Source organism: Abramis brama (genome assembly GCF_963993115.1).
Source record: "Abramis brama genome assembly, chromosome: 4".
Taxonomy (NCBI): Eukaryota; Metazoa; Chordata; class Actinopteri; order Cypriniformes; family Leuciscidae; genus Abramis; species Abramis brama.
The window spans coordinates 12,193,372-12,217,157 of NC_139966.1; the positions used below are offsets into that span (position 1 = coordinate 12,193,372).

At 40.0% G+C, this 23,786-nt stretch overlaps 1 protein-coding gene across 1 annotated transcript; it reads left to right on the forward strand.

Annotated features, from left to right (window-relative positions):
• Nucleotides 1-596: 596 nt before the first annotated feature.
• On the forward strand, nucleotides 597-6,308 carry LOC311082059 (meprin A subunit beta-like; the record flags this gene model as incomplete). The annotated part of the gene is made up of 8 exons (XM_084112803.1): nucleotides 597-656; nucleotides 775-784; nucleotides 3,389-3,544; nucleotides 3,631-3,855; nucleotides 3,940-4,380; nucleotides 4,508-4,678; nucleotides 4,812-4,888; nucleotides 6,216-6,308. 8 exons carry the CDS (start codon nucleotides 597-599, stop codon nucleotides 6,306-6,308), a joined length of 1,233 nt encoding a protein of 410 aa, XP_083968929.1.
• Nucleotides 6,309-23,786: the final 17,478 nt, after the last annotated feature.

The following is a 23,786-nucleotide window of genomic DNA, read 5'->3' on the forward strand; positions in this document are numbered from 1 at the left end:
TAAGCTGAGAAAATGGATACACTTTCAGACACCACCAAATGTTTAAAATAACTTCCTATTGCGATCCGATATGGATTCTGATCACAGTATGAGAGTATGAGAAATATATTATATTATAAGCATTAAGAAATGTAAGTCACTTTGGATAAAAGCATTTGCCAAACGCACAAACAAACAAATAACCAGCCATGTGAAGCTGTGGTTTACAGTGATTTTCTTTATCAGCTAAAATATCAAAATATTTATTATTGATGCTGGAGTCTGAAATCTTTAAGTAAAGACCAAAATGAGCAAACAAACAGCCATTTTTGTTATGTTAACTTTGCAATCTAGCTGGTTTTTCCAGTAATTTTCAGGGTGGGTTTTAGGCATTGCTGCTTAAAAGACTCTCGCTTCACATTTGAACACATAAAGCCTCATTACCGACTGCAAACTGGTATGTATCCCTCTTTTAGTTTCCTGAGTTAATGGTCTTCTAATCATTGATTAATATTAAATATATGTATTGTTACATTTAACTTAAATAGCTTGCAGGTTAATAAGTGACAAGATGAAACTTTATCAATCAAATGTGCTCATTATGATTTCCAGTGACAATGCATGTATGTGCTTTTCTTCTGCTGAGCTTGGCTTTGGCTCCTGGTCAAGCATCAGATGTAAGTTAGATAGTGGACAGTCATTGTCCACATTGTCATTGTTAAAGCAATATACAGCTGTTGATTTTAAGGCTAAATCTATTTTTCTTTGTCTTGTTTTTATATCTCATGTTCTCAGAACCCAACTGGTAAGTACAGGTACAGGCAAGTACAAATCATTGTTTTATAAATTAATTTTAAAAAGCTAAAAACTCACATGACCAGTATGATCCTGCCCTGCTTTATGACCATTCCCTCCCCTTTATTAATAATAATAATAATAATAATAATAATTACATGTCAGTGTGAACGTCCTTACCGAGATGTTTGCAACAATCACGTTATTATCAATCATGCTAACATTTACAAACCTTTCACAACTCTGAACAGGTTGGGATGACCAAAATCTTATTTCATGATACGAGTCATTTAATATTTTTTAAATGTAATTTTATAATTATAATATAGATATTAAATTTAATTGTATCTTTGTTATTAAAAATAAGCAAAAAAGCAAATTACAAACAATATGACAAATACTATAAGAGACAAATAAAATAAACAGTGCTTAATTTATTTTTTGAAAGCTAAATAGACCTTCTGTATAGCTGAAAAAATAAGGTATTCACTCTATAAATTAACTATAGACTGATTCTTAATAAACAGATTAAATTTATTCAGTCAAGCATTGGGTGACTGTCTATTTTCTTTTGTTGTTGGATTAACATTAATCACACAGAATATTACGCTGCCGGTCCGGCCCTTTAAGACCTGCACATATCCAATACATTGGAACATATACGATTTCTTTTTACAAACGGTTTACGTTCACTAAAGACATACCCGACTGTGTTTACGTGAATACTCGCCAGGACGTGCATTTTTACATATCATTTTGACTATTCAAACCTAATAGTCCGCGAAAGAGAACTGAAGTCGCGATCGTATGCTGTCTGAACGGCTTGTGCGCGCGCTTCAGGTCTGAGCCCGGCAGCGCGAGCACGTCCTGCGCTTTATTTTCTCATGCATGCACGTTTCTTTGTCAAGTTCTGGGCGTATATATTTTACTGTTCTGCTTCCGTTGTTTAGTGAATGTACACGTCCTGACTCCTGCTGTCACACAGCTACGCAAATTAAGAAATACTGCTCTTATTATTTAGAGTACTGTCACTCGAAGTACCGGTACTAATAAAAGTTAATATCGTATCGTTTTTAATAGCAGGGTATCGTGATACCTTTCTACTAGTACCGGTATATCGTGTAACACTAGTATACTTATAAGTTCACTTGTAGTACAGATGCAGTACAAATGAGAAACATTGTGAGCTAGTTGTGCACTTAAATTTTACTACTGTCACACTTATGTGTACTTAAACGTTTACTTTTATATACTCTGGTGGCACGAGAACGCAAACTTTGAAATAGGTTCCAAAATTACTTGTCCGGCCTGCATAATTTTTTTTTTTTTTTTCGTTTTCCGTGGATCCATGTGAACCGGAATCATTTTGACAACATTTTATCTGTGCAGAGGTAAAGGGAAGGGAAGGAGGCCTTCACAGGGGAGAGACTAGTTGACTCTTCTGGACTGCGTTGTCGTCATGTCCAAGTGCAGGTCCTTCATCAGATCTGGAGTGTGTGTGTGTGTGTGTGTGTGTGTGTGTGTGTGTGTGTGTGTGTGTGTGTGTGTGTGTGTGTGTGTGTCCAGGTGCAGGTCCTTCATCAGATCGGGAGTGTGTGTGTGAGCGTGTCCTGGTGCAGGTCCTTCATCAGATCGGGAGTGTGTGTGTGAGCGTGTCCAGGTGCAGGTCCTTCATCAGATCTGGAGTGTGTGTGTGTGTGTGTGTGTGTGTGTGAGCGTGTCCAGGTACAGGTCCTTCATCAGAATGGGAGTGTGTGTGTGTGAGCGTGTCCAGGCGCGGGTCCTTCAACAGATCTGGATACGGCCTGGATCTGGCGGACTGCGGTAAACCTCGGGATAAACAGAGAGACTAATATTAGCGTAGACGCCAAAATTCCTGGCCGGAATTTTGAGATCGCAATAAACGTGAGGGACTATAATGCGTTAAGAGCTCGCTCAAGTACTGCGGAGCTAAACCATTTAGTGCTTTGTAAGTAATCAGCAATATTTTAAAATGTATACAATGTTTAATAGGGAGCCAATGCAGTGTTGACAGAATCGGGCTAATATGGTCATACTTCCTGGTTCTGGTAAGGACTCGAGCTGCTGCGTTTTGGACCAGCTGTAGTTTGTTTATTAAGCGTGCAGGGCAACCACCCATTAGAGCAGTGGTTCCCAATTCCAGTCCTCGTGACCCACTGCTCTGCACATTTTGTATGTCTCCCTTATTTAACACACCTGAACCAGATCATCAGCTCATTAGGAGAGACTCCATGAACTGAACTGAGTGTGTCAGATAAGAGAGACATACAAAATGTGCAGAGCAGTGGGTCACGAGGACTGGAATTGGGAACCACTGCATTAGAGCATTACAATAATCTAGCCTTGAGGTCATGAACTCTTAAAATAATTGTTCCGCATTTGTCATTGAGAGCATATGGCATAATTTAGATATATTTTTAAGATGGAAAAATGCGGCTTTACAGATACTAGACACGTAATTTTACATAAAGTATACTAAAATAAAATGAACTTGAATTATACTTCTTTTTTGTTAGGGGACCAATGACCATTGTGATGAATTGAAATGGTAGTGAAATTATTTAGTCTCAGTGTTTGTTTGTTTGCATTGCAGATTCCTCCATCTCTTTCCTTGACCACTGTAGTTTTGATGATGAATCTCTGTGTCAGATGAGTGTCTGTTCTGCTGCTGGTTATGGCTGGCAGAGAGTGAAGTCAGTGAGTGGCATCAATGTGACTGACCACAGCTACTTGGGCAAAGAGAAGAATGGTGAGATCACTTCACTTCCATCCACAGTTGCAGTCACTGTACCTCCCAGTTCCCCAAACCACACACTCCTGTTTTCATGCCTGCAGGGACGTCTTTCTTCATGCACTTCAGCACTGAGGGCAGAAGCCAGGGAGACGCAGCCAGATTGGAGAGCAAGACACTGACCCCTACAAGAGACTGCAAAGTCCAGTGCCTGCAGTTCTACTACTATCACAGCGGGAATGAGTCTGACCAGCTCAACATCTGGATCCGAGAGTACCAGGATGAAGCAGACAGCAGAGGAACTCTCAGACTCATGGATCAGATCACAGGTCCGTCTCTTCCTGCAGAACTTTACAGACTGCAAGTCATATAGGCCTGTGTTTCAGTGTTACTGACCGCTTCATTTCTTGCAGAAACCCCTGGTAATTACTGGAAGCTGCATCACGTGCCACTGAACGCAAATACATCTTTCCAAGTTGTGTTTGAAGGCCGTAAAGGAGCTGGAAACTCCAGTGGAGGATTCTCACTGGATGATATCAATGTTTCAGAGACCGAGTGTCCCCTCACATGGCAGATAAGAGACTTTGAGAAGCAGCTGAAACATGGGTCCGGTGTTTTAACAATGCCACTGTCTTACTTCAGTGATGGTTATCGCTTTCTGGCTCGGTTAAATGTGGACAGAAATGATCTTTCAATATTTGTTCAGTTGGTATCTGGTGCATATGATGACCAGTTGCAGTGGCCTTGTCCATGGAGACAAATAACCGTCCAGATCCTTGACCAGAATCCACACATACAGAAGCGCATGTCCTTTGAGCAAAGCATCACCACTGACCCTGATTTGACTTATAATGGTTAGATCTTTAATGCAATCTGATTATTTCTCTGTAATTTTTCATGTGTTTATGTGCAACATTTTTTATTATTATAAATTATTATCTGTAAGCTTTCAGAGTTATTTTAAAAGTTTTGTTCTAACAGGTGGCAGCTATTACTGGGACAGACCTCAAAACATTGAATTTACATTCGACACTGATGATGAGTCTGTATTTCTGGGTGGTTTAGCCTCATTTGTGCTCCTGACAAAAGAGGATCTCACTAGAAGAGAGTTTATCAAGGGTGGTGACCTCATACTTCTCTTCTCCATGCAAGGTAGGATTTGTGAAGTAACAGAGAACAAGTTCAACTGCAGTATTAAGAGCAAACTGGCGTTATTAGAATGATGACTGGGCAGGAATGGTATTTCCATTGTGTCTCACTTTATAAATGTTGTGTACCAATCCAGATATCTCAGGGCTTCTTCAGAAAGACTCTCTGCCCTGCCCTAAAGCAACAGTGAAGAACTTCAACGTTTCTACTGACGCAAGTGCACTGAAGCAGGGACCCTGTGCCTCAAGGTGAATATCCTTTTAACCTCTGTTGTTCTCTTATTCAATGATCCATGAAATTAAAAAGTACTTAAATAAACACCTTGTTTAAGAAATAATGTAGGAGAGAACATGCTATATTGGGTGAATATTGTCACATCTTTAAAGCTGGAAGCTTAAGCTGCTATTTTAAAGTTATAAATGTAACAAAAAGCAGGTAAAGCATGCCGTGTGTAGCAAGTGGCTCGATTCTTAGCAACTGAAAAAAAAGGAAAATTAACAATCGTTTCAGGGGCTGAGGCTTCCCATGTGAAAACGGGCAGTTTGACAGCACCAGGTGCACAAAAGGACCCACGAAGTTCACTGCAAATAATGACACAGCAATAATGACAACTCTTGGTGAAGTGAAGCGCAATGTGCAGCAAAGAACCAGACCGCTTCAGGAAGCACTCAGCTTCTATTAAAAAAAAAGAAACAAGAAAGATCACATTAAAAAGAAAATAAATCAAACTAAATAATCAAATGTAACTAAACAAAAACCAAGACGAACACAAATTACAAGGATGTGACTGGACCCAGAGCAGCAGCGTGGCTCAAAGAGCGAGGGGTTTGGACCATATGGAAAAATTGGATATAATTCGACTCTGCGTGAGGCCCCAATCTAACGAGAACACTTTTATGATTTTTGGACAAATCGTTCATAAGTTATAAGCAAAAATAGTCATTTGTTGGTCATCACAAAAGTAGTCATCTTTTTTAGACCAGTCAGTGGGGCTGCGCCGAAATGTTTATAATATGTACAAAGTTTAACGCATACTGAGAGGACCGTGAAACACAACACACATCTTTTAAAATCTCACATTAAAAGGCACACAAGGTTATTTAGCTCTGCTAACACTGCAATGCTGAACCGATGGGGGTCCTGAAGGCACACCACACCACACAGCTCTGGTAGCCCAACGTCACACTAAACTAGTAAAATCGCATAATGTCACTAAATAACGCTGAGATCAAACAGCTAAGCTACACGCTAAAAACACACCTTCATAGTGCGCAGCCACAAAAGGAAGGGGCGGGCTTTCCACCATGACACTTAAGAGGCTTAAACAACAGGCTTATATACTGTGGTGGAGCGATAGCTCATTGGCCACTTATTTACTGATTGTGACGTTTTACACGTATCACAAAACCTCACTACATAATGTTTTACCATTCTAATCATGTCTTTAAATTATGTTATAAAACACTGGTCAGAAGGCGTTCAGAGATAAACTGATGCATCTGATGATAAAACTCTAACAGTATTTTTGTTTGTTTCTTAGAGCACCTTCCACACCTCAGACGATCTGTACAACTACAACTACACCATCTACAACTACACCATCTACAACTACACCATCTACAACTACACCTAGCACTACAGCTACACCAGAGCCCACTGAGGGGTAAGACTACAACATTAGTTTAAACTAATTCATTAAGGGGCATCCCAACACAACAGAGCATTGCTTTATGACGAGAACAGCAATCTGTTACGGCAGTGAAATGATGAACAGGAGTTTCACGTAATAACCGTAAATAGTGCTGCGTATTCATACACATTTCCCAACTCAGTTCGGTTCCAACTCAAACGCTTTGAGTAACTTTGATTTGATTATGATGCTTTTGGATGTGTTTCAGTTACATCTCTATTTGCTTTATTTATGAATTGGTTTTACAACAATTGAGGACATCCAAAAAAAATCCCAAAAATGTTTCCAGAGCATCTCTGACAGATTCAGTGAGTTTAATTAGTGAAGGATTTGTGTCCTTTGAGTGATTCAAACAGTCTGTCTAATATTTACTAACAGAACTTCCTCAATAGACCCGTTTCTTTGTGAAATGATTTATTTCATGCACTTTACAAATTATATATATATATATATATATGCAATTAAATGAGCAGTTTTTATTGCATTACTAATGTTTATCCTCCCATGTGTTCCTCTCCTCTTGTAGTAAATGTGTGGACATATTTTGCAACTCCAGTGCCAAGACTGCTTCCTCTCTGATCATCTTGCTGCTTTGCTTTCTTTTGCTGGAGATTTAATCATGACGATTCACCATTATCACTGCTCTATGCCTGACCACACAAGATTTCACTGAAAAAACTACATCTGTCTTCAGACTTAAGTGTGTATTGTTAAATAAAAGAGATGCTCTCATATAATCTACAGTCAATGTTAATCTTAGCTTTAATCATAATAGTTACCAATATCAAGGGCGTATGTTTGATTTTGATATTGGTGGGCAGTTTCATGTCATCAACAACTGACTCATAACTAATAACATAATTAAGTGTGCTTGCTGAAAGCAGCACACTTATTGTTCTTCTTAAGTTTTCTTCTTCTTATTATTATTATTCCCGGGAGAAAAATTTTGGCCAGCTCCTGCGCCGAGGCCCTTTGAGACAGAGACACCGTTCCAACTTTAAAACGTACGGTCAGTACCGGTGTAAGTTGCTCGCAAAGATGACATCACCAGTCCTTGTCGTTTGTCCGCCATAGTGGATTGAACAGAAAGCGAAACTAAAGTTTCACAGGTCACAAATTTGGTCCGAACTTCACGAAACTAGACGTCCATGATCCTTGGACCAAGCCTCACAAAAGTTACTAGAAGGATTTTTGATTTTCGGAAGCGTTTGCCCGTCACAGCCAAACGAAATCAGCGGCGTAGTCGCCAAAACAGGAAGTAGTTCATATTTCAGGAACGCTGTCACGTATCGAAACCAAACTTTGTACATTAACTCGAGACTCCAATGTGAGGATGTACAAGATAAAAAAAAAAAAACCATTCAAAATTTTTACATCATTTGGCAAACCCCCAATGTGACTCCAATGTGAGGAAGCACAAGGTCTGATTTTTTTTTTTTTTCAGGCTAATTGACAAACCCATTTACTTACGTCTATGCAAAAGAGTTTCACCTCACACTTTTAATGTTAATGCATTTAGACAGTAGGTGGCACTGTTGTATTACATTTCACAGAGCTGCCAAGTCAGTGTATAGACTGCATTCGTTTTTACTAGGTTTGTCTTAATAAATGCAGGGCCTGAATTTTGTTTTTTAAACTGGGAGGGAATTTTTTATTGTATGGGCGGTTTGGACGACGACACACATGCATATAATTGCATTGCATATAATGTGTGCTGGTCAACTAGTCTAAAATTAAGAAACCCCTAGTACACAGTAAAAAAAAATATATATATATATATATAAAAAGATAAAAACATAGGAACATTGTGTTAAGATAGGCTATTAATTTATTTTCCAATATACTAATATGATAGTAAATACCACAGGGAAAAGGGCTTCTATTTGTGACGTGCTGTCTTTGCATTTAAACATTGCACATTTTAAACAGGACACGCATTAGCGGAATAAATGTTAGCCAATACAAACATATTTATAGAAAACAGCTGACAATGAATAGACAGGAGTCCAATAATAGCATAACGAATCACTTATTCTAAAAATAATATAAAGTATAAGTTCCGAATCCGACATAACGAGGGCTGTAACAGTAAAATGTCCGTCATTTAACGAATTTTAAAAGCAGGGATGGATAATACAAAATGCTTTTTGACAAAAAAATCAAGCAAGAACAAATTTTAAACTTAGCCCGTCAATTTTCATTTTACAATGATCTTTTCCCTCTGTGCGCGCGCATCCGTGTTTGTGAGAGCTCGCGCAGCACTGATACAACGGTACTTTTTAATCCATAAGTAACTAACGCGCTAGTTTTCATACAAAATAAATATGTAACATAATTAACACAATAACGTAACACATATGTTTCTCAACACTGAGAATGAATGAATAAATAAACGCCTGTTTCTCCAGACTCGCGCTTATCAGTAGGCTAATCCACAAATCCACAGCACTTTCATAATCACTAAGCCATAGCGATAGTTCAGCATTACTTGAGCATTTTATTATTTGCATGACTGAATGATGTCTTCCTCTTTTCTGAGTGACCATGAATAACTTAACGGAGTATTTTAAGAAAATCCATGCGATCTGTGTGATCATCGAATCCATAAGATTAAGTTAACTCAACAATCAACTTTCCACATCGACCCCAGGCCGTTTACCTTCAGCATCAGGAATCAGAAGTACCGTACTGTACTGTCCTCGGTTATGAAATCAGTCAGGCGGCGGCCGCGGGAGTGGAAGGGGGATCGAGCGGGAATCTTTATTGGTGTCGATTTTCAGTCTCTTTTTAATGATAGGCCTTACGCATCTGTCAATCATCCCCGCTTGCTATTTGGGGAATGAACCCAGCGCTATGATTGGTCGAACTCTTCTTCTCTTGCTGTTGCTTGATTTGAGGACAGCGCGTGCACAGAGGCGTCACCAGGTTTTTGCGTAGTTTAGAGTGACAAATCGTACCAGCGTACTTTGAAGTCAAAATGCGTATCCGCTACGCAAAATGCGTACAGGTTGGCAGGTCTGCCGTGGCGTCTGTCGTTGCTATGCAACCATGAACTGTGCTCTCCATGATGACAAGGAAGTATCGGCAAAAGATTAATTGATTTCTAGCCCTTGCATTAGTTTTACTACTAGATATATTTATGGAGATGAAAAATAATAAGGCGCCCTGTACAGCTATGATCAGCTGTTCGGCCGAGCATTCAATGTTGTTACGCTGCAAGCTGATCAGTCGGTTCGTTGCTGCCGCGCTCTATCACTCGCACACCATAAAGAGCAAATTGTTTTTTAATGTTTCAATTTCGTGATTAAAATGACATAATTTGGAAGCGGATAATTTCTTCACAAACAGCTCATTATGACTCAATGTTAGAATGCTGCACCTACACTCGACAGTGGTGTGTGAGTGTGTTCTGAGTGTAAGACTTGAGATGACACTGACACAGCACTGCATGGGGGTTTACTGGTTACAGATTCCCAAAGACTGCTCTGCCACTTATTATACACAGACCAGAACAAAAGGCTTGTACAAAATCCAAAATATCAAAGTGTGTTTGAATGTGAATGTAAGAGTATATTCATATACATTTTTCAAAGATGAAAGGGTAACACTTTCAGATTAGGGAACAAATTGTAAGACTTGATTTTCCTGCTAATGTAGCGGTTGTTCCTCTGCGTTGTGTTATTTTGGATGTTTTGAATAAAAGGATTTTCCACACAAAGCTAGTGGTGCAAAAGATGAATTTAATTACAATGCCTGTAAAACACACCCTGGAGAGAAGAACTTACAAAACTTAAGAGAATCCTGTTCTCCTCTTTGGGTGATGTCTCTTCAAGATGTCTGATAATTCTCCCCTCTCCCTCGAAACCAGGTGCTACCCCCTGGGGTACATGAATTGACCCAAAACAACTCTAAAACATATTTGTACAAGCCTTTTGTTCTGGTCTGTGTATAATAAGTGGCAGAGCGGACTTTGGGAATCTGTAACCAGTAAACCCCCATGCAGTGCTGTGTCAGTGTCATCTCAAGTCTTACACTCAGAACACACTCACACAACACTGTGTGTCTCTGTCAGATACACATTTCTTACTCTTAAAGTCATCTTTGAGTAATTGATATTGTGTATTTATTATTTCTAAATTGGCTTTTAATCATTTACTTGTGTAATTGTCATGATACATTTTTACCTGACAAATAAAATGTTATATTTGAATTATTCTAGATTATTATGAAATCATTATTATTAGTAGATTAAAGATACAATATGTATTTTTGACGCAAAATTTCCTGCGGAATTATGGACTAGCTGTGAACTAGATCAACATTAGAATAACATACAGATCATATTCTAACATTTCATCATGTTGAACTATATAACATTGATTAGTTTTATGTACATTTGCTCACCTGTCTAATAAAGTACATGTTAGAGCTCTGTCAAGTCGAAGTTTGTCATGGACGTGGAGCTCTCGGCATCTCGAAAACACCATGCTGATATTGATCCTCATTTTAGTTCTCATTTTTTTCCCAAAGTCTGCTTGCCATGGTCCATAATGTTTGAATGAAACAACAACAGCGTGCAGACATTACGAACTACGCAGTTGTCCTCGCTGTTGCCATGGTTACTATGGCAGTACGAGCGGAAACCAGGGATAACGTGGATATTACGTCAGTGACAGGCGACAAGTGAACAGGGATTCCGGGATGAGCCATTATTTAAAATAGGAATTTCTCTGAAATTAAAAGTCTTTGGAAACTTTTGGGATATTTTAAGTACTCAACTGCAGGAAATATATCACATTGTGCAAGTGATTTTGGGATATTTTATTACAAAATTCTTACATATTGTACCTTTAATGTGTAGTCTGGTGTTTCCGCAAATCTCTGTCAAGGATAGATCAAACCGAAGGCACATCATTAAGGAGACCTTCCGATTTCTGACCATCACTGATTTAGCACGTTGCAGCTCGCGACTATTAAAAAATTCAGCACTGAGCGGCATCTTAAGGGTAAAATAGTTGCACTGCACCCTCTGACTATTTCAGAACTGGCTAGTTTGTGATCGTGAGCGCACATTCGCGACGTGACGTCTCAGAGCGATACCGGGTCCTTTAATGAATGAATAATTGAAAGTATGGGACACCCAGAATAACCAGAGATCTAAACTAATTCATAATCAATATTTATGATTATTTTCTAATAAGAAACATGATCTAAATTTGATTATCATTTGAAACTGGAGTCAGATTAAGCGTAGAGCTAAAGTAATATTGAAACTAAATTCTAATAAATTAAGTGAACTTCAGTGCAGCGCTGAAAAGACACACAGGCATTATCCTGTTGCATCATTGGGCCGACGGGTGGTCTTTACAAAATTCACATTGAACTAGTTGTTTATTAGCATGCATATTACTAGGATATTGGCTACTAACTATTAATAAGCAGTAATTATGACTTTATTGAGGGAAAACTAGAAAATGTTCCTTAATCTAAAATGTTACCAATGAAAGCGTTTGCCAGCTCAACTGTCCCAGTTTATCATGAAAAGGAGCCTGTGTTCACTGGTTTGACTGCACTTTCCTGCAGATGAGATTGTGGCGGCAACTAGTGGCACATGGTGGAGCTCCCACTTTTCTGCATGTGAACAAAATATCATCTATTATGTATAAAATAAATAACAGAATAACATGCTGATGACAACATAATGATCATTTGAGAAAATCAACTGTGTTTTAAGTTTTCTGTCAAGTTGTGAGTACCGGTAGTTTAATGGCACAAGTCACAACTGTGACACAATTCAATATTTTATTAAAGTGACTGTCAAATGTGTTTCTGTGCTTTGCTGACATCTTGGCAAACTTTTATAACTACAGTAATCCTGACTTTCACTGTCAGAACAGTCAGCATACACTTTTCTTCCCAGTTCATCCTTCCATTGACTCTCTGACAACATCTTGTACAACATAATCAATGAAGGCATGAGATACAGACATCACAAACAACAGCATGAAAACTCAGCAGATGGCAGTAGAACTCTGATTCTGTTACAACACACTTAAAGCATTAAATGAAAGCAGCGAATACTAACATTACCCAGACACAAATTAAAAACATTTCCACAAAGGCCAGCATTTTGTAACGGTGCTGACATAGAAGCTGACGAAGGCGAAAACCTTAGTGCAGTTTATTTACAGTGAAAGTCCAAAAATCCAAAAACATGAAACCTTGCACAAGTTCAGAGAAACACTGCAGCAGCCATCAGTTTGTGATTGAGTTTAGATTCACTGAGTTTAATGACCTCCAGTAGCCGAGAGCAGTTTAAAAGCTTGAGGCAAATCATGATCAACGAGATACGCTTTGCTGATATCATTTACAATGACATTGCATATTCATTTTTTTAACTGCAATGCATCTTGTGTACAGAGAAGTTTCCATGCTTACCCTTGTGTTACTGTTCTACATGACAAAACGGTCAGGACTGACAAATAAGGAGAAAGCTAATAATAAAGAAGCAGACAGAACATGTAAACATGTAAATCTGTAAATCATAAGTAGATATATCAGTTTCCCTCTTTAAACTTTTTCAACTGCCATTTCAAAAGATTTTTAAAGTTTTCACTTCTCTTTATATCAGTACATATATACATAAAACACTGAAATGCTCCACATATGATGCATAGAGCATTGATACGAGAGCAAATGTGTCCTTAGTCAATGGCAGGTGCTAAAGAACACAGACAAAGGCTTCTAAACTTTGAATAAAAGTTGTAGTGTCTGCTTAACTATTGACACTTCTAAAAGTACAATCATGCTTTCCTTTATCAAATGTTTTGCTGTACATCAGGGGTGTCAAATTCAAATTCCTTAAGGGCCTTGCTGAGGGTTGTGAATAAAACCAGCTTTATTCACAACTGCTGGTCCGTGAGGCGCAATCTGTGGGATGTCTTTGTCAACTTCATTATGGAGAACATCTGCTCGCATGAGTAGGTGCTTCTGAACATAGACAATACGTGCAGCGTGAAGGCGAAGCTGTGGCATTGATTCAGGGAGTAGAGGTGCAAACTAGGGATGAGCGAGTACAGCATTATCTGTATCTGTATCTGTATCTGTTAACCATATGAATTATCTGTATCTGTATCTGTACTCGGACTGGGCGGGGCCTAACCCGGAAGTGGGCAGGATCTAACCCGGAAGTGGGTCGGGTTGTCTTCAAATGGGCGGGGCTTTAACCAGTATGTTATTTTAAGCATGCAATTGATATGGGTTGATCAGAAATTGTTATATTTATTGCTGATTAGAAAACTATTTACATGACAGCATCAGCATTGAGCTTCAGATCAATGGTTTTGATCACGATAACAAACGAACTACAGAAGTTTTCAAGTTTTGCAACAATGAATACAACCATATCCCGATATATTTAGGCTGAATTTCGATACATGATATATATATCCCAATATTTTTTATTTTTCATGTTTTATTTTTTTCAAAATTTGTTAACACACACACAAGTACTGTCCCCCTTAACATAAATTGTAAGAATATGACTAATAGTAAAGACTAGTACTAATAAATAAACATTAGGCCTATGCTAAAGGTATTAAATAGCAGTCCCAAACTAGTTTTTGTTAATACAATATTGGTATGAGCCACCACAGTCATTTAAAAATATAAAAAATAACACAAAGAAAAATAGTGGCATTTTGGGGTTAATATGGAAATGACAGTTACCATGGTGAATACACAATAGCCTACTAACAAGAACTGTTAATGAAACATGGAAACTGCTCCAGGTGAATAGAATGAAAATCATACCTACATTACTTTTATTTTGTGTAATTTACAACGTAACGGCGTTGCATGCTCGTAGTTTCTTTTGCACTTTATATACAGTGAGGCGATACACAGCACGCGCCGCCGCATTTGCACGTGCAATTGAGTGTGCGCTACGACTACAGTATAACGGCTGACAGGACAAGAAAGTCTGTTTTTCTGAGGTGAAAGACTTTATTTCATGTTATAACATAACATGCTCTAAACACGCACGCAAAGTGGAAAAGGAGGGGCGGGGAGCAGTGCAGAGAGCTCTGGAGCAAGGATCACAGCGCAAATTTGAACTATATCGATATATGCGATATGGTCTAATTCCATATCGCATTTAAAATACATATATATATATATTCTTTATATCGATATATCGCCCAGCCCTAATCTCAACATAACTTTCTTTTTTTCTTCAATCCGAGCACAGATATTGACTCGTATTACTCGTATAATACTCGTACTCGACAAAAGTGCTTTATCCGTACCGGATACTCGTTTCAGCCGAGTATCCGGCTCAACTCTAGTGCAAACTCAGCTGCCCCAACTGACTCGTACCGACTCTTTAGATGAGTGTTGCATTGCAATTCGATGAGTTCCATTTGTAAGTGCTCAGGCGCAGTGTCAACATCTACTGCAAATGGATTCGCGAACAGGTCAAGGTTGAATTTCTGTCTTTCAAAATCAGCAAATCTCTGGCAGAATTCCACTTTCAGTGTGTTCAGTTTGTCGGCATACACTTCAGCCGGGAACGGGATGGTGACCGTGTCACTGACTGACTGACAAATAGGAAAGTGAGACAGGTTGCCTTGGAGCATCTGGCCCTCCCACAGACGCAGTTTCATTTGAAACGCCTTTACGGAGTCTCGCATTTCAGTGATCAGCTGCTTTCGACCCTGGAGTTTAACATTAAGAGTGTTGAGGTGCTCGATTATGTCACACAAAAATGACAAGTCACTCAGGCATTTTTCATCCTCAAGCTCAGGGATGACCTTTTGTTTGCTTTCCATGAAACGAGCGATCTCAATGCGGGTATCATAAAATCTTCGCAAAACTTTACCCCGACTAAGCCAGCGGACCTCTGTGTAGTATGGCACATCCTCCTCTAAAAGTGCTCTAAATTGCCTGTGATTCAATCCCCGTGAACGAATAAAATTGACTGTTTTGTTTACAACTGTCATTACATGCCCCATGCCCAACACCTTTCCACAGAGGGCCTCCTGGTGAATGATGCAGTGGTAGGCTGTGAGGTTTTCTCCCGTGTGCCTCATTTTTTCTCGTACCAAACCGACCAAACCATGGACCTCCCCGCACATCGCAGGCGCACCATCAGTTGTCAGCGCAACAAGTTTATTCCACTGCAATTCCATGTCGTTGACGCACTGCTTCACTTGTGAGAAGATGTCCTGTCCAGATGTTGTCCCGTGAATTGCTCTTAAATCCAAAAGTTTATCAGTAACGGAAAACCTATCATCTACCCTTCGAATGAATATAGAGAGCTGGGCAGTGTCCGTTCTGTCTGCACTCTCATCTATAGCCAATGTGTGTGCAACAAAGTCCTTAGCTTTTTCTTTTAGCTGGATCTTTAAGTCGGAGCCCAGCTCATCCACGCGACAAGCCATGGTGTTTCGGGAAAGGCTGATGTTGGCAAAGGCTTGCTTTTTTCCAGGCACACAACACTACATACCTTTTCGATACAGTTTTTAATAAATTCACCCTCTGTGAACGGCCTGCATGCTTTTGCTATCTCCTCTGCAATTATGAAGCTTGCCTTCACAGCTCCCTCACCTTGACTGTTCATGCGAGTAAACATGTTTTGCTGTAGCTGCAGTTTGTGTTTTAGTTCTTTGACTTTAAGCAGCCGCAGTTCCATGTCCATGCTTCCATATTTATCATGTTTAGTTTCGAAGTGCTTTCTTAGATTGTATTCTTTAAAAACCGCGAGTGACTCTTGACATATGAGACACATTGGCTTTTCTTTATATTCACAAAATAAATATTCGGTTTCCCATCTCTCTTGAAATTGTCTATATTCGCAGTCCACTTTTCTTTTTTTAGCCATTGTGCTGCTCTTTAAAGTCATATAGATAGCATTTACGTTGTTTACAGTTGTAGCCTAGCTACTACGGGGCTGTTGAATGATCGTATCTGATTGGCTGACGAACGCATGAATCGTCATCAATGAAACGCACCGGCCAGTTATTTCAATGGTCCTAACAACCAACAACAGTAAAATAACCAAAACTCAGAGCAATATTTGACCAAGCAAATAAATATAGTAAACAATATGATAAAAAGGATAATAGGCCTACTTTTGCGTCCATTCAGTTTCTCTTTTTTTAACCCGTAATTGAAAACCAAAAAATGTACAGTTGTTGTATTTATAAAACATAAAGTTGAACACCAAAATTTTTATTTGAACTGCGGGTAGGCTACACACCAAATGCTGCGCAACAATAATAATATCGACGTATTTTCAGATTTTTGTTTATGACTTTTTGTCCCTTTATTTAACATTAAAAATATTCACAAATATGGACAAATCGATTTTACAAGTTTTCTAAGGCCAAATTATAAAACCCATCTCTGTCTCTGAAACCATACTACAGTATATGGAACCATTAGCATGCCTATCTGGAACCATACAGAGAGGTTATTTATTGGTAATTAGGCTAATGATAATAAATGTGTCTGAAAAAATAACGAGGCATTTTAGCCTAATTGTTCATTAATATAGCCTACTATTGTTTTTTAAATCAGTCTTGGCTGCAAACATCTCCATCTCCGCTGTAAAGCGGGTGCGTCTTAAGAAATGCACCTACGGATTACATAATCAGAAGGTATTTAATTGCTTTTGATTCGAATTTGTTTGTTTAAAATTGGACATTTCAAGTTTATATAGGTAACGTTAGGTAGCCTATAGGTATTTTGTTTCAGTTCATTCTTGAGATGCGCTCCAGTTCACAGAGATCATGCTTTATTTTATGTTTCGAAAGCACAACGTTTTATTGTAATTGTGAATTTACACAAATCAAAGTATTTGCGAATGATGTATTCTTTTCTGTATGACCAGAAGTTAAAGAGCATTTTAAATTGTTTCCATCGTTGATCCATCGCCCGCGCCTCTGTGCCATGCAGTGCGTGCTCCACACTCCGCACAAACCCTTGGATATGCGTCACAATTTTGTTTATTTGTGATAATCTTAGCCTATTATTGTATAACCTGTATTATTAATGACATTTTGATGAATTGCTTTGTTCCTTTTTGGGAAAAAGCGTCTTCTAAATATGTAGCCTAATACATGGCTAATAGCCTAATATTGATAATTATTATTATTTGCATTTATAACAACTATAAATGAGTTCACTTAAGACAGTAATATGTTTATCATTAAATAATTTATGATAGACCTAACCTTTTACAGTTTTGGAAATGTGTTTGTGTTGTATTTCTTTTTTATATGTGAAGTCTTTTTTAATTCAAGAAAATGTTGAAAATCAAAATCTGGATTTTTTTTTTATGGAACCTAAAAATGCTGTGTGAAAGTTTGAAACAGAAAATAGTGGTTTTCATCTTGCCACTTTCTTGGTAAAAGACAACACATTTTTACTCAAATTAATCCAAATGGATTTATTGCGTTTAGTTCATTCTCACTAGAACCGCTTCTGCCGAACAAGACACTTATCAAACATCTCCTCTCTCTCTCTCTATTGTCATGGTTGATGAATTCGCTTACTCTTCCTCACGCTGTGTGTGTGGGCGTAATCAGAGCCAGCTGATTCTGATCAGCGGCAGCTATTTTTTCTCATGTTTCTGCTTCTTGTCTTTGTCAGATCGTTGTTGTCATTTAAACAGCGCACGGGCCACAATAAATTGATCACCAGAATTTGTTGGCGGGCCTTATTAAAAGTCGACGCGGGCCGTATTTGGCCCACAGGCCATGTAATTGACACATGTGTGTTGATATTACTAAAGCAAAAAATCTTACCTTCTTCTCACACCACAGCTGTGTCCCAAAATGAAGGCTACGTCCTTCAAAGGACCCAGCTTCCCAGCCTTTGAAGGACGCTCTGAGTCTAGCCTTCGTAGGATTTGTAATTGCCACCAGGTGTTCCCCATTATGCTGTCGCCTAGCAACGCTGCGACAGGAGAGCTGCCATCCTACACGGCATTTAATAGAAAAAATGGAGCAATATTTAATCATTTAATTTTTTTATTTTATGTTTTATTGGAGGAGATGATGGGGATGTTTCATCCCCGGCGCCGCCGGGTGATGTATCTCTGGCTTTGTCAAGACCGTGGCCAGGTAAGGTAAACTGGTTTGCTGCATCCCAATTCAAGTTGCGTCCTTAAAGGGATACTCTACCATTTTTTCATATTAAACTATGTTATTCCCTTATCTAAGACGAGTTGATACATATCTCTCTCATCTCAGTGCGTGCACTTAATCGCTCTAGCGCGCGGTGACACTTTGAAAGCACTTAGCTTACCCCAGTATATTCAGTGGTATCTACCAGCAATGAATTTAGAAGTGACCAAACACCTCCATGTTTTCCCTATTTAAAAACAGTTACACGAGTAGTTATACGACCAAGTATGGTGACACAAAATAAAATGTGGCGCTTTTCTAAGCGGGTTAAAAAGGATAACTATAATGTATGGCGTAATAGCACTTTTGGAAGTACTTCGACTGGCGCAGTAAAAAGTCACGCCTGATCCTCTTTCCACTATTGACAGAAGTGAGAGGAAGAGGATCAGGCGTGACTTTTTACTGCGCCAGTCGAAGTACTTCCAAAAGTGGGATGTCTGGTTTTCTTTTTGAGTCTTTTTAAACAGGAGTTTGTTGTTTTCATGTATACCTTGGCAACTAGCCGGCCTGAATAATATGCACATGAAATGAAACTTGTTGAACTCACCTCAACATGTCTTTTACAATCATTTAACCCGCCATGGGCAATGCTGAAGTCACTGTTACAAACTGTACAGAGTGCAAGACTGTCATTATGTTTTACTCTTATAAGACAGGGGTACACTTTCATGTAGTCTGGCGTAAAATGTGTCTTATACTTTCGTTTTTCGTGGCACTCTTTCTCTGCCATGGCGCTCCTGTTTCTAGATACACTGAGCTGATTAATTTGCGGTTCGGGAGAAGAGATAAAAGCCCGCCCACAGTGACAATTGATTGGTTGATTTACCGAAACAGGCCAATCAGGATGCTCTCTAGCTTACATGCGCTTCATGAGGCACACACCATCTATGGCACATCTGACATGGCAGCGTGACTGACATGGATTGGCGCTGGAGGAAACCTGCCGCCGCTAAAGTAACAAGGCCAGTGTCTGAGCTGTATCCCCAGGTAGAGGAGACCTACAACGCTCTTGCCAGGGACGTCACTGAGGAGGACATGGACTGGTTCAGGTCGGCGCTTCATGGGACTCAATGTGGGATGACATGGCTGTTGTCGCCAGAGCCCCAGGATCAGGCTCTCCCCACTGTGCCTCAGCTGGTGAGGAGGCACAAGGATCGGGGGCTAGAGGCAGTCCTTGCCTCCTTGGTGCTTTCTGAGGATCAACGCCTGGCCATCCTAACAGCCACCGTGGAGCAATGGGCAAATCCCCAGTGGCAGCAGCACAGGCAGGGCCGGTTGACCGCCAGTAATTTTGGCGCTGTGCTTTCGCACCGGTCTTCTGCTCCCTGTCCATCCCTCATGAAGCGGCTGCTTGGGGGACAGAATTTGGATGGTGTCCTCGCAGTCAACTGGGGCGTAATGAATGAGCCAGAGGGGGTGAAAGCCTTTAAAATGGCTCATCAGGTGGAGGTGCTTGATAGTGGACTCTTTGTGAGCCGATCAGGCTGGGAGCGTCACCTGATGGGCTGGTTGGGCCATCTGCCCTGTTGGAGGTAAAGTGCCCTTACAGCCAGCGAAACAACATGTTCCAAACATTTTGGGAGACCGCGGATCAGCGTTCCCGTCGCGCCTCCTGTCAGTACCTGTAATCAGGAAAGCCAATGATCCAGATACAGACTGTACTACTACAGTTCTTGTAAACTAAAATCTGTTGTATTATGTTAACAGGATACTATTTACCATTACATTACCGTAAGTTAGTTACATTTTTGGCACTCTGTCAGCTCGTCTGCAAAACAAAATAAGAAATTATCACCGGTAAGTATTAGCAGTGCTATGAAAGTAATGTGTGTGTGTGTGTGTCACTGTTTATTTTTTCTCTTTTGATTTAGGCAGATCAATGAAGACATGGTCCATGATCCGCACTGACTTTTGACACAAGAGATAACCAAAGGAAATGTTCCCTTCACGGTCTGTACAGAATGTTTCTTAAATGAAGCCCTATGCGGCTGTTTACTTTAAGTTATTATTGTAATCAGGGAAGCCAATGATCCAGATACAGACTGTACTACTACAGTTCTTGTAAACTAAAATCTGTTGTATTATGTTAACAGGGTACTATTTACCAATACATTACCGTAAGTTAGTTACATTTTTGGTCATAGAGGTGTGTTAGAGAGATTCAGCCAGATTCATTTTTTTGTCATAAATTTCAAAATAAAAAACTCATTTATTAAAAGGTGAGATAGCAGAGGGAGAAAAGAGAAGGGAATGTCAACAATTAGGTGGCAGCAAGGGTGCTGTCTACCTCTTTGATTAGCGGCTGTTGCAAATTTACTAATGCGCAGCACAACTGTACTAGCACATTGGCCAAGCTCCTTAGCTGGTAGGGGATTATTTGAAGTATTTTGAAGTCCTTCGACCGTCCATTGGCCCTCTCCACATGGATACGGTTTCTTGCCACTTCCCTTGTGGCCCTGACCTCACTCCCGGAGAACTTTCCATTATTCAAAAATGGTGGTATGTTAACACTGACACCTTATGGAACAATGTCGGAAATCAGGAACCCCTTGTCAGCCAGAACCATATCTCCTGGTACAAGCTGCTCCAGCAAGCCGGAGTCCTTTGTAATGGCCTTGTCTGACACAGACCCAGGGAACAGCTGACTGCAAAATGTGATGACTCCATTGGGGGCGACACCAATCAATACTTTGAAGGAGTACATTCCACGGTATGCAGAGTACACCATTTTTGCCACATCCATGTCCTTAGGAGCTGCCACTTTAATGTCGGTGCAGTCAATAAGTATCCGGCAGTTTCTGGCAGAGGGCAGGAATGACTCGGGCATGCTGTTTTGGTTTTTTTGCCGACTGGGCACATTTGCCATCATTTTCTTTAATAATAATGTGTGTAACACATGAATGAGTGTTCTTACAACATTTGACACAGTTGCAGTACTGCAAGAAAAAAGTTTGGCTAGGTGCAGATGGGGATAATTTTGACGCACCTTCATCAGGGTCATAAAAACTTGGGACTCCAAAGTCATCCCCTCTACCTTCCAGCCAGCTGCATATATGATGGAGCCCTGGAACCGCTGGACCAGCCCCACCACCCTTCTGAACATGGCCATGTCAGGTAGGCCAGTCTCCATTTTCATCTCAGCATCACTTAGGCCTCCTGGAGTATACAGGGCATGCATCCTGCTACTGTGTGGGACCTGGTACTGGGAGAGCCCTGGCACAGCCTCTGGCACATCCTCTGCCACCTCTTCTAGCATCTCTGCTGCTGCCACCTCTTCTGCCATCTCCGCTGCTGCAACCTCTTCTGCCATCTCCGCTGCTGCCATCTCCGTTGCTGCCACCTCTTCTGCCATTTCTGCTGCTGCCATCTCAGCTGCTGCCACCTCTACTGCCATCTCCGCTGCTGCCACCTCTTCTGCCATTTCTGCTGCTGCCATCTCTGCTGCTGCCACCTCTTCTGCCATCTCCGCTGCTGCCACCTCTTCTGCCATCTCCGCTGCTGCCACCTCTACTGCCATCTGGTTGCTGGGGCCACTTCCAGATGCATCTTTTGACCACTGAAATAGGGATGGGTCCTTTTCCTTGCCATGAGGGAAATGGCAGCTACACACCCTCGAGTTCTTGTCCGGCTCTCTGTCAGCTCGTCTGCAAAACCAAATGATAAGAAATTATCACTGGTAAGTAGGGCTGGGCGATAAAACGATAACGATAATTATCGCAATATAATTTTTCTCGATAAATCGATATCAAGAGTTCGATACATGTTCGATAATGTTTACGCGCCAAAAGCGGAACTAAACTCATTTGAACCACGCGCCACACGGACCATTTATCCGCTCAGCCCAAAGTCAGATGCGTTTACTCTGATCGGTCTCGGTCACTAGATCCAGTGAGAAGCGTTTGAATTCAGCGAAGAACATTCATTATTTTTTCTATTAAGATATTTATTTTGTTAAGGATAAATGACAAATGTTTGAATGTTCTACCTCAGATTTGTGAAATGTTCACCTTTTTGGCAAGTGTTTGTCATATGTTCTGACAAAGAGTAGTTTAAAACCACAATTCACGCTCTGGTTTCTACAACTTTCACTTAGAAGCAAAAATCTGTCTTTAAACTTGAAAGAAATAAAGACTTGACATTTATCGATATCGACTGATATAAAAAAAATTATCGTGATAATTTTTTTTGACCATATCGCCCAGCCCTACCGGTAAGTATTAGCAGTGCTATGGAATTAATGTGTGTGTGTGTGTCACTGTTTATTTTTTCTCTTTTGATTTAGGCAGATCAATGAAGACATGGTCCATGATCCGTGACTTTTGACACGAGAGATAACCAAAGGAAATGTTCCCATCACGGTCTGTACAGAATTAATGTTTCTTAAATGAAGCCCTATGCGGCTGTTTACTTTAAGTTATTATTGCTAGTGAGTGGTGTTACAGTAGTCCTATGGTGCACGTGTGTATTCCTTCTCCCTTTAGGCCCTTGCCAGGACTGCGAAGTCCTGACCCTCACCGTGACCTTTGAGATTGTCCCATCAGGTGGTGTGCCTGGAGATAACGTTGTGCAGTGTATTCCAGCCTTCCTTCTCTTCTTTAATGATACTAGTGCAAAATGCCCGTGCAAAATCAGTTTTTGTGTGTGTTTTTAGTAATTGTTGGTTTGGTGCCCGTGAAAGAGACTGTGAACGCATTGAATAGGATATGTTTAGTTGGTGAATAGCATAGGCTACTATTACACAGTAGCGATAACGTTAAGCGCACCAGAATGAAAGATAATATATAATATACACGTGCAAAAGCAGTTTTTGTGTGTGTTTTTAGTAATTGTTTGTTTGGAGTATTTGAGTGCTCATTGTTACAATTACACAGCAAAAGGTCAGTGACATTTTTACTTGTGCATGGTAGAAAGCAAATACTGATACTGACATAATAATGCATTGGAGTATATATTTATTTAGAGTGGATATTTGTGTTTTGTTAGTGCAGACTGGCTGTTCTTGAAGATTACATGTTGTTATTGTGTCAGTACCTCTTTATAGACAACATTGCTCAGAAAGTGGCGCTTTTTGTTTGTTTCATCATCTTGAGCAAGAATACGAAGTCTGCTTGATCTGCCAACTCTGCTGGCTGCAACGTAGAATTGACCATGACTGAAGAAGTCTCTTGTGCAGAAGACACCAACACGTTGCAAAGACTGGCCTTGTGACTTATTCACTGTCATGGCAAAGCAG